The sequence below is a fragment of the Cinclus cinclus genome, chromosome 2 (assembly GCF_963662255.1).
Source record: "Cinclus cinclus chromosome 2, bCinCin1.1, whole genome shotgun sequence".
NCBI lineage: Eukaryota > Metazoa > Chordata > Aves > Passeriformes > Cinclidae > Cinclus > Cinclus cinclus.
Window position 1 is genome coordinate 102,042,782 of NC_085047.1, and position 13,540 is coordinate 102,056,321.

At 38.7% G+C, this 13,540-nt stretch overlaps 1 protein-coding gene across 1 annotated transcript in view; it reads right to left on the minus strand.

Annotated features, from left to right (window-relative positions):
- The window catches only part of SCML2 (Scm polycomb group protein like 2), a 56,481-nt gene extending 43,203 nt beyond the window's left edge, over nucleotides 1–13,278 (minus strand). The window contains exons 1-3 of the mRNA XM_062488051.1: nucleotides 13,182–13,278; nucleotides 7,130–7,198; nucleotides 428–498 (exon numbers count right to left, since the gene is read on the minus strand). Coding sequence (XP_062344035.1) covers nucleotides 428–498; nucleotides 7,130–7,198; nucleotides 13,182–13,203 — 162 coding nt within the window. The 5' untranslated portion in view covers nucleotides 13,204–13,278. The remainder of the gene's footprint in view (nucleotides 1–427; nucleotides 499–7,129; nucleotides 7,199–13,181) is intronic.
- Nucleotides 13,279–13,540: the final 262 nt, after the last annotated feature.

Consider the following 13,540-nt stretch of genomic DNA (forward strand, 5'->3'; position numbering starts at 1 on the left):
CATCTTACAGCTAGACAGAATTGAAAGAAATCTTTCAAAAACAGGGCAGAGAAAAACTTCTCTGACAATCAGCCAAATTTTTAATTCTCATTAAAACCACAGTAGTCCTAAGATTATTGAAAAAAGTAGAAAACATTTTTGAACACTGACAAGTATCTGCTTTCATTAACTAGTCTTTTTTTTAAAGGAAAATAGAGTTCAAAGATACAATTTTAATGAAACGCTCTAAATTTGGCTTGAGGCAGAAATTAAGAACGAAGAAACTTCCGTAGCTAGTAACTGCCAAAACTGTAAGCTACTGATAACTACAGATCAAAAGAAGTCAAATGGGAAGTCTGCAAGCAGTCTAAATGTGAAAGCTTTTCTAAGATCACCCTGTAACAGGCATACATACACACACAAACTTGCAAAATAGTATCTGGCATACCTGTCTGAAACAATGCAGGGGGGCAGCTACTGATTCAGTCTCTTTCAGATAATCATCCCAATTAAAGTGTTCTGGAAGACAAAAGATAAAAAAAGACCATATACACAATTTTTAGAAGGGAACTTAAATGAGGATTTGAGGAAAGAAAGGGACAGAAACCAAACTATCTTGTAGAATACATTTTTTTCAAGGGCAGAATCACTCTCAAATGGAAACTCCACCTTTGAAATACATACAGACCTTGAAGGAGCTTCGAGAGTAATGCTAATTTACGGGGGTGAACACACAATAGGCAATATTAATATAAACCTTCCTTCAAGTTTTTTTTATGTACTCCACATGCAAAATGATCCAAGTCAGAATACGTAGATTCAATTTTCTGCATAAAGATCTCCCAAGCATCCTTATATAAATCATATTAACCTAGCTATATCTTAGTTCCCCTAACAGCAGGGTTGATACAATAACCTCATACGGGTACTGAGATGATATACATTGAAAACACAGGCACATGGATACTGTTGAAATATATGTTATGAATACTATCCACTAGGAAAAAAAAATATTAGCATAGCCTTCCAACTGTATCTTTGTCTCTTTATCTGAAGTCTATATATAAAGTCACAGAAAAATATTATTTTTGTAGAATATCATGTCATATGGAATATATAGGCAAATATTATGGCAATGTTTAGTTAAAAAAAAACATGGTTTTTTTTCCAGTGTTAATAGTGTCATTGTTTATGGGTATGGGCAAGTGGATTCTGCATTTGATTTAATCAGTGTTACCAGTTTTGCATGAATGGAAAAAAATACAAAGTACCAACACCAAAGATATAAGCAAACATATTAATTATTTTAATATGAAGTGTAAGAGAAAAGCTACAATGGCACAGCTAATATTTTTGTCACTAAATTATCTAAGTGAGCCCTTTTGGTTATTTTTCTTGTTTGGCCAGCTGGCACCTTTCTGACGTTCCTGATGAACCCAAAATGATGCAGTGATGCCACCCAGTGGCTAAGCAATAGCCACTCACACAGCCTAACACAAAATCCCTGGGGATGGTGGAGAGCTCGCTCCGGGCGTGCCAGTAATTCTTCCAAAAAACATCACTGGGCACAAACACTTAAACACATCTCTGCAGTTTTCAGGAAACAGGAGAAGCAAAGAAAAAATCAGAAAATGGCAGCATTTTCCAGCACTTGCACACAGCTTCTCTGAAGGATGTGTGGTGGCTCAAACCCAGAGCCTGCCTGCAGCAGCACAGCATTCAGCTGACAATATCAAGTGCCTCAAGCAAAAGGGAACCATCCCCTTGGCCTGCTGAGCTTCTGGGTTTTGGTGAAACAGGTTCAGAACTGTACAAGTCATTAGTTCTTGGCACTGCAGAAGCCATGTGCTTGTCAGCCATGTGAGAAGTCAGTAACAAGTCAGTAAAATGGCAAAAGCTGTTAATTTGGTGGTCTGGAACACATGCAGGCTGGTAACAAAGACGCTTTCACACCATATCTTGGAATTCCACCTATTTTGGAACTGAAATTGTATTTACACATTTGTATAGCAACACTGATTTTGTGTTACTTACAAAAGGCAGGATACATTAACTTAAGCATATATTTTTATTTCAGGAAAGCAGAAATAGCTCTTCAGAGCTTTCCCCAGAAAGTAACCTCCAGATTTGTTGCTCTTTTCATTAACAGGCCAAGAAGAGTGCAAAAATTAAATATGAACTGATAGCAAGGCTTTATCTTACAAAAATCCTTCTTGGACTCCAATAATAAAACTGTCACTTCAGGTTGCCTTCCGATTAAAAAAAAAAGAAAAAAAAAAGTTTTAAAATCAGAGTTTACCTTAGTAAAGTACCTAATTCTACATAATTAAATCCAGTCAAAAGAAAACATTAGGTGTGTCCCAGCTGTCTCACAGCTAACATGATGTAAAAGCTGTAGTCACGCACCATAGCCTCACTGTGTTAAGGACTGTACAAATAGAGATACTTTAGTGATATCACTTTTACCAGGATAAACCATCATTCACCTCCTCCAAAAAAATTATATAGCAACATTTCCCAAATTATCTCAATTTTAATAACAGGATGGCAAATTTCATGGAATGACCGAAAACACAGACGGAAAGAAACAGTTTTGTTTTTTCAAGGTAACACAAGCAGCCAGCTGAAGATAAAGCCAAGAGGAAAAAACATTGCCTTATTCTTTGCTTTAAATCCTGGCTACCAAAAGCTCTTGAATCAAGCAGAAATGTCCTGGAGTTAAAATTAGAAACTCTCCACCTGTGAAGAAACACTGTATTAAATTAGAGCCAAGCTCTCAGAGATGGTAGTAACTATCGTTTAATTACTACAGTTATAGAAATAAGAGACACATGTATGTTTGTAACATGTAAGATGCATCTCTAGAAAGATAAGTACATTAAAAAAAAATCTGCATGAAAGCTTCTCTATATTCTCAGAGTGCACAAGTAAAGAAGCAACTGTATTGCAAAGAATCATATTTCTAAGTCTAAAGATCCTGAAAATATGCAGCTTCTGACAACCAGAAATCCTTAAGCAAATTAGCTCATCCTAAATTATTTGATGAGCATTTCTCTTGACACTCAAATCTGCAGGCTGAATTAAATACCTTAAGAAAAGACTGTTATGCAACAACCACAAATTTATAACTCACCGGGAAAGTGAAAACTAGAGAGAAAAATGAAATTTCATGCTGAAGAACAAACCAGTATATACTGGAAATGGATAAAACAAAACCCACACCAGAAGGTAGCTAGAGCCTTTTGTAAATGAAAATAATATTAGTTTATAACCAGCACGGGAGCAAGGCTCTTAAATACTGATTCAAAACAAGCAGCAATGGCAAAAAGCCTGACTAATTTAAAAATGGAGGTACTGAGTTTTTGTCGCAGTTGTTTGCATTACTGGCACTGACCCATGGGTCAATGACCCTTGACACTCTCTGCAATGCTGTATCAATACCCTATCACTTCTTGCCAAACCTGCTAATCCCAAAACAACTCAAGATAGAAGTGTCCCAGGAGGTCTCTACTTCAGCCTCCTGCTCCTCCAGGGTTCCATCAGACTCAAGGTGAAGATTTCCTCATCAAGGAGGAATTTCTTATGCTCCAGCCAGTATTTGTCACTTCTCCTTCCACCGTGGCTCTGAGAAGAGCCTGGCTCTGTCCCCTTTCCATCTATTCAACAGGTAGTTGAAGACAACATGGCCATCTCTCATAAGCTTTCTTTTCTTTTAGCTAAAAAAGAAACATTTATTCCTAATTTCAGTACCAATTTTTCGCTTACATCTTGTGTTCTGGCTCCTTCCATTTTCTGCAGGACTTCAAGCCAGCCTACTTCAGTACAGTAGTGCCTTCCTTGCAGTGTGCAGCTCAAAACTGAAAACAGGTCTCGAGATACAGCAAATCTCCCAAAGCAGTGAACAATCTCCCAAATTCCCCAAAGCAGGGAACGCCTCCTCCCGGCCTGCTGCCCGCAGTTCTGCCTGCAGGATCCCTATGCAGTTGAAGTCTTTCGCCACAAGAGCTCGCTGCTGGTCCACACTCAGCTGCTCCCTGCCCGGTTCCAGGGTCGTTCCTGCTGAACTCCTTTCCAGGCAGCCAGCTTCCCGCCTGGGCTGCAGCAGGGCTCCGGTCTGCAGCCGAGAGGGACTCTCCACACACAACTGAGTCTCACCTGGGTCCTGCCAGTCCATTTCCCCAGCACTTGCTAGTCCCTCTGATGGGCAGTCCTGCCTTCCAGCCTACTGGCTACTCCTCCCCATTAGGTGTTGCCCACAAACTGGTCTTGCAGCAGTGTGTTCTGTCCAAATGTCCCCATCTGACACTAAGGCATATAACAGCATCAGCCCTAGCTAGTACTGACCTCTAAGAAATGCCACTAGCTACCATCTGCCAGGTGGACCTTGTACTGACTGACAGTCCAGCCACCTATCCAAACCACACCTCACCAGTGTGGCTGAAAGGACACTACAGAAACTGTACAGAACAACATCCACTGCTCTTCATTGTTTCCAAAATAAGTAAGCACAAAAAGCAAACAGTCATGCATAGTTCACACTTGGCAAATCTACCTCCACTAACCTAATTGTCTGGTCCTAACCTAATTGCTGTCCTTTATCTGCTTAGAAATGGTTTCCAGAAATATTTTCTTTATAATCTTCCTGAAGACTTAGATCAGGCAGGCCAGCCAGTAATTCCCTGGGTGCTCCTATCTTGTTCTTCTTGACAGTGCGTACTATTTGACCTTTTCCAGTCATGGTGAAACTTCTTTAACCATCACAAGTTCTCCAAAGGAGCAAAAAGCCTCCTTGTGACATCAGTCCCCTGCCTCAGAACCCCCAGAGGCACCACATCTGCTGCCATGAATAAGTGAATGCCCAGCTTGTTGAAATGCTCCCCATCTTTTTTCACCATATAGAATTCTCCAGTTTAGTATAAGTAAAAAGTTCTACAAAATTTTTACTGAAGATTTTGACTATGAATTGTCACTTGCAGATTGGTAGAATTTAGGGTCCTGGTTTATTTAGGTTAATAAAATATAGTATCACCACAGCCTAAACACTGTTTGGGCAGATGGAACACGTCGTGTCTTCTCAGACCACCGCTAGGTTCCCTTGGCACCCATTTGAGACTTTGGACATGGAGATAGATCTTTTCTAGTCTTCATCCCACAACCTCTCTTCTTCAAAGTTGATATTTCCTTTTAATTTTTGTTCACGCACTCTTGCAAATATAGTATTTTAAGTGTAAGGTATTTAATACTCCATTTTACACCTTGTAACTCTTTCTATATGTTGTGACCTTCAATCAGAATTTTTCTCCTCCTCATGTTCTTTCTCTACTCACTTTAGTATTTTTTAACCCATTCTTCTCACACCTCTGTATCTCCTCTCTGACTTTTACTATCACACATTTCCCTGGAAACTCTGGAGACTTCTTAGTTGCCAGCTCAAAGCATTATATGTCATCTTTCTTCATCCAGCATCAAAAGGCTCTTTCGGCTCCTTTGCCACCAACAAGCAACAACACAGGATAAAAATTATTGTATCTGTAGAAAATCAGAGATGTTGCAAGAAACTCTTCTCTGTTTGACAGAGCTGAGCCTAGATTTCATGAGGAAGTTCAGTTCCCAGACACTAGGTTAACAGCACAAAGTCAAGAACACGGAACACAGAATAAGGCTTGCCTGCTTAGCACTGCTTCTCCACAAAGCTTTTTCAACACTTTGCACTCAACTGCAGGAGGAGGGCAGGGACATTTTCCAGTGACTCATGAACTATGGTTATCTTATCCACATATGAAAAGCACTTTGCTGGTGGGGGGTGTCTTACAGCACTCTGCCTGCCATGTCAGACAACATTATTTAAAACAGACACGCTAAGTCCAGTTTGCCTGGAGCTCCTTTTACACTGCAGAAGAGGGAAAAGGACACAAACACACTTTCTTTCCTGGCTTGAAGTAACAGGGACAAATAACAAAGTTGGCAGGTTGCCTGCAGAGGTTGTGGATTCTCCTCCTGTGGAGATACTCAGGATTGTATCCAGGAAACTTATGAGTAAGGTGCTCTAGAGGATCCTGCTTGAGCAGCAGGTTGGAATAAAATTACCTCCAGTGGTTGTTTCCAACCTTACCTATTCTATGATGGCCAGAATCCCAATAAATGAAAAAATTATCTCTGGCAAATGTAACAGCCAAAGGCTGTGCTATGACTGGTATTGAATCTTTTATGCAAAGTCATTACCTCAATTACCCAGCTAATGTGTCAGTATCCTGGCTGGTTGATCAGTGACTATGCTACTTGTCTCCACAGGTACCCAGGAAGAACCAGACCATCTATCAGGAGTCAGAGGGCACAGAGAAGTGAGCAGAGTGAGAGTTTAAATAATTCAGCGTCATTTCTTCAAGAACTCCTGAAGAGATTTTGTCAATAGCCAAATTCTTTAGTCAATACTACTCACAACATTTATTACTGTCCCAAATCCACACAAACAACATGAACATGCAAAGCGTATCTAAGGATGTTGCTGCTGTCCCACTGCAGCCCACAGAAGCTACCCTGACAGCATTACACTGCCTTAGGGCACCTGCTGAGGATAGTAGAGGCTAAGTTAGCTGAGAATCTGGATCATTTCTGCTAGGTGTGCACTCTTCCTCAGTTTACTAAAAAAAACCCACAAATTCTGTTTTCAAATCAATTATTTAAAGTAAAATTAGAATCCCAGGCAATTTAATCCAGTTAGCAATCCTAAAAATTCAAGACTATTAAACTGAAAATCCTTCTTTTGGCACCAGGAAACACATTAAAGAAATAGAAGGTAACTACATCAAAAAAGACATGAAACTGCGAAACACATGATGAGAAGAACAGACAAATCAGTAATTATTTAAAAATAATAATGTTTACATAGCATCTTTGATTATACATACAAAGAGTACTTATCTTGGCAAGTAAAACTAGCAGGTTCAATTCAAGCAGTTTCAACCATCACTTTCTGTTACCAAAACATACTTTCCTAACAGCTAGACAAAAGTAAAGATATGTTTTAACTACCCACCAGTAATAACCCAAGAGATTCCAACAAGAAAAAAAAAAGACCAGCATATAGTACAATCCAAACATACACTTTTTCGAGTACCTTAACTAATAACCTGACAACTGCAATACCTACCACTTTTTAAAGCTGGGTTGTTTGCCTGCTGATTCTTTCCATCTTTCTCTTTTTTAATATTCTTTGAATCTAAAAGACAAGATTCCATTACAAAATAAATGCAATATTCACATCATAACGATGTCCAGCATAACACAGAATGCTTTCAAAAAATACAGAATAACTTGTTGACTTTATTCATTTCAGTGCATAATCAAAAAGGTATCTATACTCTAAATTTAATCACCACACTATTTTCCCTTCAAAATATATTGACATGCACAGCATGAAAAAGCAGAGCTTTTGACTACTTTATATCAATTATTAGAATAAATAGTTGCAGAATACAGAGTGTCAGCTGCACAGACAGAAATCCAGTTCCATTTTTTAACAGTTTTACTTCAACCTACACACAATTTGAGATCCTAAAGATCACTGGGTATCTTTATACATCTGGTTATACTCAGATCACTGTGAACTAAGAAACAAGGGAAAAAACAAACCCATCCTAAAACTATATTTCTGAGTTAAAGATTTCATTCTATGTTGAGATTCTTTAACACTCAGTATTCTCAGTATAAAATTCTCAGGCACTCAAAGCAGTTATTTCAGTGTACACATCAGTTATTTAAAATAATCATTCAGGAGAATCTACCTTCTCTATCACTAATCTTGGCACACACTCAAAGTGGTCTGCCGTATCTCATTTTTGATGGATTTCAGCATGTATGAGAGACACAGGAGAACTGGGCGGCTATAATGGAGAAGAAGACTAAGAGAGACAGTTCCACTCATTCCTTTAAAAATACATTGTCTGTTGACCTGCTAGAGTGCAATTCAAATACAATATTGACCTGGTAACAAAAATGCAAATACATTTTCAGATTTAAATAGATTTTTTGTTTTCACCAAGATCTGCATAGAAGAGTAACTCTCTTGATCTGCAAATGCCTCAATACTGGTAATGGGGCTGCTCCTCTAGTTAGCCTTGTACCTAACTCACACCTTGGGTTATCCCACTTAGCCTGAACTGGTACAGGTGAAGGGAAGGCTCACTTTTACTGCAAGATTGAATTAGTAGCTGATTATTTGTAGCTGTATTCACACACTTTTAAGTCTACAGCTACTGATTGGCTTGTTCTTGAAATAAAAACACTCCTGACCTAGAAAGAGAAGCATTTGGTGATAGAAACACTTGAAATACGAGTTGTCTTGCAGCAAAGACTAAGTCCTAACAATGTTTCTTTTCTCTAACTAAAGCATTTCTTGAAACATAATGACAAGCAACGTGTTGGCACTCAGCACGGCCATCTCACATCTTCCATTATCAAGGAATTGCCAAATAATGCAAGAGCTGAGTCATGACAGTCTTCTGGCACCAGTCCCAAAATCCTCCCTTACCACTCAGTGAGGAGAGGATAAGCCATCCACGTGGCTCTGTGCTTGGTAGAATGTGATGCTCCTTTGGCCAGAGCATAGCACTGGCCAGGGCACCCTTGGGGGTGTCCTGGCAGGGCGTCACCATCCAGAGCCACCCCATCACTCTGTCCAGAGCTACCAGGGGGTGACACTGGGGGCAGCCCCAGCACTGGGTGCCATCCCAGGAGACACGCTGGGCTGGGATGTGGGGCCAGGTCTGTGGAGATCTGGAGACTGGCCCTGCTGCGGCATCACTGAGGCCGGGGCTGACATGGGGTCCTGGGCAGGGCAGGTGGAGGCCCAGGTAAGTCAGGGTCATGAAAGCCTACTAGTGTGCACAGGACCACAACACCTTCCAAAAATAACCCAGACTCCACAGTCCTACAAAATCAATGCACAGCTTATGTAACTGCTCAAAATACACTGCAAAAATATCACCTTTTTCTCCTAAAGCAGACATGGACAGAACTCCAAGTCCTTTAATAAGGAAACAAAATGCTATGTTTACTCCTTGACTTAATCTTCTTTCTTGACTTACATGCTCTTTCTTTTGGAAGAGGTTTGCTTTGGAAAATTTTCTATTATATAGGTTCCTAAAAAAAAAAATGCTTATGAAGGTCAGCTTCAGATGGAACTGCTGAAATTATTTGGGACAGTGCCCACAGACCTCCAACTCCAGTACTTTCTCAGCAGTAGGGCTTTAACCCACACAAGTGGACACCCTACCACAACCTTGTGGGAATCTCAGAAAGGATAATGTTATAAAACAAGTTCAGTAACACTAAAAAGATACAAAGCTAATGTTAATGTTCACCTTCTCCATCCTGCAGGTCAAAATATATTTCATCCAGCCTCTTTGGGATTGAGCTGAATCCAGCTAATTTTCTACGAGGAGGTAGCAATCAACAGCAGGACCTTTTGCCACATTCTATAACCTCAGTCAGGTTTTCCCACAAACAGTCATGGTACTATCACAGACATCAGGCTGTCAGCTTTCAGAACAAGTAACTTCCCAATCTGACTATGTCCAAAGAGAAAACCAGTAAGTCTCTTACGTGGAACTCTGCTGAAAGAAGAGAACTAATAACTGCTTCCTGCAAACACCCAAAGCTTGAAAGGACAATGTCATGACAAAATATCTACCCAACAGTGCCAGATTAAAAACAAGATGACAGCCTTTCATGATGAGAGACATCAAGAACAGGTGAAAGAATGTGAAAGACTGTGGCCTGGATACCACATGTGTTCTTGCTGACAATCACTACATGAATTATTTATTCCCTGTACCAGCTAGCTTTAGTGCCTCTTTCAAAAATACCACAGCAAATATGAAAGTTGAAACAAAACATTCTTGGCACCATATTTTTCTTATCAGCCATTAGTAAACTACAAGAAAAGAAGGGATTATTATATTAATGAGAGGTGGATTTCTCCATAGCATTTTAAACAACTATTTTATTTGAGGTGGAGGCATTTTCATTCCCTGTAAACACAAAGCACTGTCACTATCACTTGTTTTTGATGGTTGGAAATCTCTTCTTTAAAGTGCACAAATAAATCTCACCCAGCATATGCAGAAACATCCAAGAATAAGTCTGAATAAAAACAAGATTGCTTTCAAAGGATCCCCTTGCATTTATGCATTCCAACCTTCTTCAGTGGGAAGTTGGGAATACCACTACAAAGCTGCAGTGTTTTGTCTCAGCAGATGCAAACCTAATAGAAGGAAGAATTACCAACCTGTTTCCAGACACCGTGTATCTACTGCCACCCAAGGAAACTTTCCCCCAGTCTGTATTTCACAGTCACTGCTTCACAGTCTATACTTCCCAGCCTTGTTCAGGTGTGCTTATTTCAATGTTGGCAGTGAGGGTGGATAAAAATTGATGGTTTATTAAAAAAAAAACTATAAGGAAAGCAAGATTTTATTTAAAAACTGATTTTACAAATATCAATCTTTCATAAACACATGGGTTTCTTTAATTAATCTACATTTGAAATGTTGATATTCTATATTTTAATAAATTTAGTTTCCAAAGATGACAGAAAAAAATTTAGACAGAAGGCTATTATTCAAATCACTGGGCTGAACAAGATGACTCCCTCTGCACATGATCCTCAGCTTGGTCAAGCTTTGAGGTCAAACCTCAAAAAATGAGGTAATGAAAGGATTAATATGTACCTGTAAATAATTGTACAAGTACAAAGAGTATTTTCTTTTCACCACCTTGCCAATTCAGCTCCTAGGCACGTTCAATGGCTAATTCCTTGAAACCTGAAATATTTTTTTGAAAATAGGAACTCTATTTATATACTAGAGACAGAAGAGACTTATTAGTCCTAGAGTCTTGAAGTTGATGGTATCAAAATAAAAACAGGTTCGCTTAATTCATCATCTATCTTCCCCATCCATTTTTAAAGGGAAAAGTTTCTGTTTACTTCTCAATGTAAAACACAGTATATGCTAGATCATTTGCCAAAACAAGAGTTAGAATGAAATTCTGCTTAATCAAGTGGATTTAATCAAATGCTACTCAGCTCTCTAAAAAAGCAATAAAGAACAGGATACCAATTTCAAAAGAAGTTTTGAAAAATAAAGTAATATATATAAATACATAACATTTCTATACTTTCTATGTATCTATACATATTTAGCCTATACTACATACAAGCTAAATACCCCATAAAATATTTCTTTCTTCTCAAGTAGCAAGATTAGAGTGCAGCATATTCTAAAATTCTGAAAGCAACATATTCTATTGTTCACGAACTATTTCTTTTCTAGAGTGCACTTCATAAACTCAAGCTTTATCTAAAGCCAAGATTAGAGTAAGATTATTTAACATAGTGCTTTCTGCTTCCTGATTCAAAACACCGTGTGTTTATATTACTCCCACCCTATCTGTAACCACAGAATTTTGCTGATAAGATTACTCAACAGAAGACAGGCAAGAGCAACCACATCTATCACTTAAGAAATTAGAGACAAAGGGAAAAAAAAATACCAACTACCCTGGCTGACTTGTGAATACCACATTAAAAAAATAACCAGAGAAGGCAGCAGTAAAGCTCTGGGCAAAGATAATCCTGGTGACCAATGTGTATTTCCTCTTATAAGCTCCTGTACTTAACTCCAGTTTCTTGTCTGAGATGCTTCAAAACTCTGCAACTTCTTTCCAGAAGACTTAACCTCTCAGCAAACTAGATGATTGTTTTTTCTAAGCAACGGAATGCATCATGTCTTAACAGAAATAGTTTTCATCCCAGAATGGTGTTCTACATGGGAAAGCATGTATGTGCTGTCATCTAAGACTTGTTATTTGCTCACTGTCCAGTGTGGGGAAAATTAAATTCTCAGTCATGCTTTCAAGACTTCTGCAACTACCCCTTAGCCACTTTCAAGTCTTCAACTCTTCTGGGTAGTTAAAACATGGCAGGATACCACTCTCCTCAAACAAACCCTTTGTCTTTTCCTGATGTATGTGAAATACCTTCGGGTGACAAAAACTTTTGCTCTTCCCATGCAACACAGTTACTCACCCTCAAATGAAGTTTAGTAAAACAAGCCCAAGACTTACCATTGCTCAGGAAGGGGCCTTCTTCTCACTCCCTACTACATAGGGTTGTGAGCACCTTTTAGCTGCCTTTCAGCAAGCCTCAGTGCACACAGTTGAGGATATCAAGACAGAATGAATATGAAATTTCCAGCTTTCTTTCTTTTTGTGCTTCCCTAGTCAGATTCTTATCTACTTGGAACAGGGAGTCTCTTTGACTATATTTAAACAACAGCCATGCAGAAAACCTACAAGAGAAGGGGACTGACTTCCTCCATAAACTCTTGGTGCAACAATTAAATGAATGACTCCTGCCATTACAGAAAATCTATTCTAGCAAAAGACAATTATTTACCAAGGGAACACACAAGCACATAAAGCAGCTTGGGTTGAAGGTGGAAAGCTCAAGGAAAATACAAAAGTGCTAGGAGCCTTTTATGGGGGAGGACTACCAATCAGGGAAGTTTCAAAGCAGCAGCAACATGGTTTCAGACAGTGGATCTTTTGCTTTTCATTTTAGTTTTTTTTTTTTTTGTTTCAGCAGCCCAAACACTCTTGTTTCTTCTTAAGTCTTACTCTATTTTAGCTCTGAATTCACAATTAACATCTGCAGATATGACACAGCAGAAACCATACCTTTGCAGCAAACCGTGTACTTGCGGATGAATTTATTTTAAAAAGTTCATTTTATCTTCAAGAGATAGTTCCTAATGCCATTCATTGTGATAAAATTTGATTCTTTGTACTACTTAGTTATTATCCTGCTAAATTATAGGCATCTCCAGAATAAAGCCCTACATTTTATTTAATAGCACATCTAGACAAGTTCCTCAATTTCAGAGTGCAGTAATGGTTTCAAGGCTGTCACAGGACATAATTCTTTTCATTAAACTTGTAGAACTCAAGACAGCCAACTTCAGCATATGTATTCTAAAACAATGTGAAGTTTGAACTTACCTGTATTCAGTAGATACCACAAACTGTTTTCCTTAACCTAACAGTATAGCAAATTGTCATGTTGTATCCCACCAGCTCCAAAAAGGGAATACAGCAGGTTCCCCACTTTCTTTCCTCTTGGATTAAAGGCTACCAGGCCTTACCTTTCGCTGTTGTTCTCCCCATGGTAACACTTCTGTGATCTCTCCTCTCACAATAAAAAGGCTGAAGTTGAAAGACCAGTTAATTCTTCCTTTCAGCACAACAGTTTCCTGTGGAGCAATAATACAACAAGTTAGGGGGGGGAGGTTGTTGTTGGTGTTTGGGTTTTCTTTTTTTGGAAAGGATGATTTTTTTTGTATTGGTGTATAATTATCTTGCTGTTTTTCAATTGCAAGTGTTTAACAAACTATCTGTAGGAGAGTAGTGTGAAAACAACAGTTAAATAAAAGTATCAAAGGTACCAAATGAAAACTTTCATTTCCTTCTTTTAGACAGTTCATTGTCTAGCAATTTTCTTTTT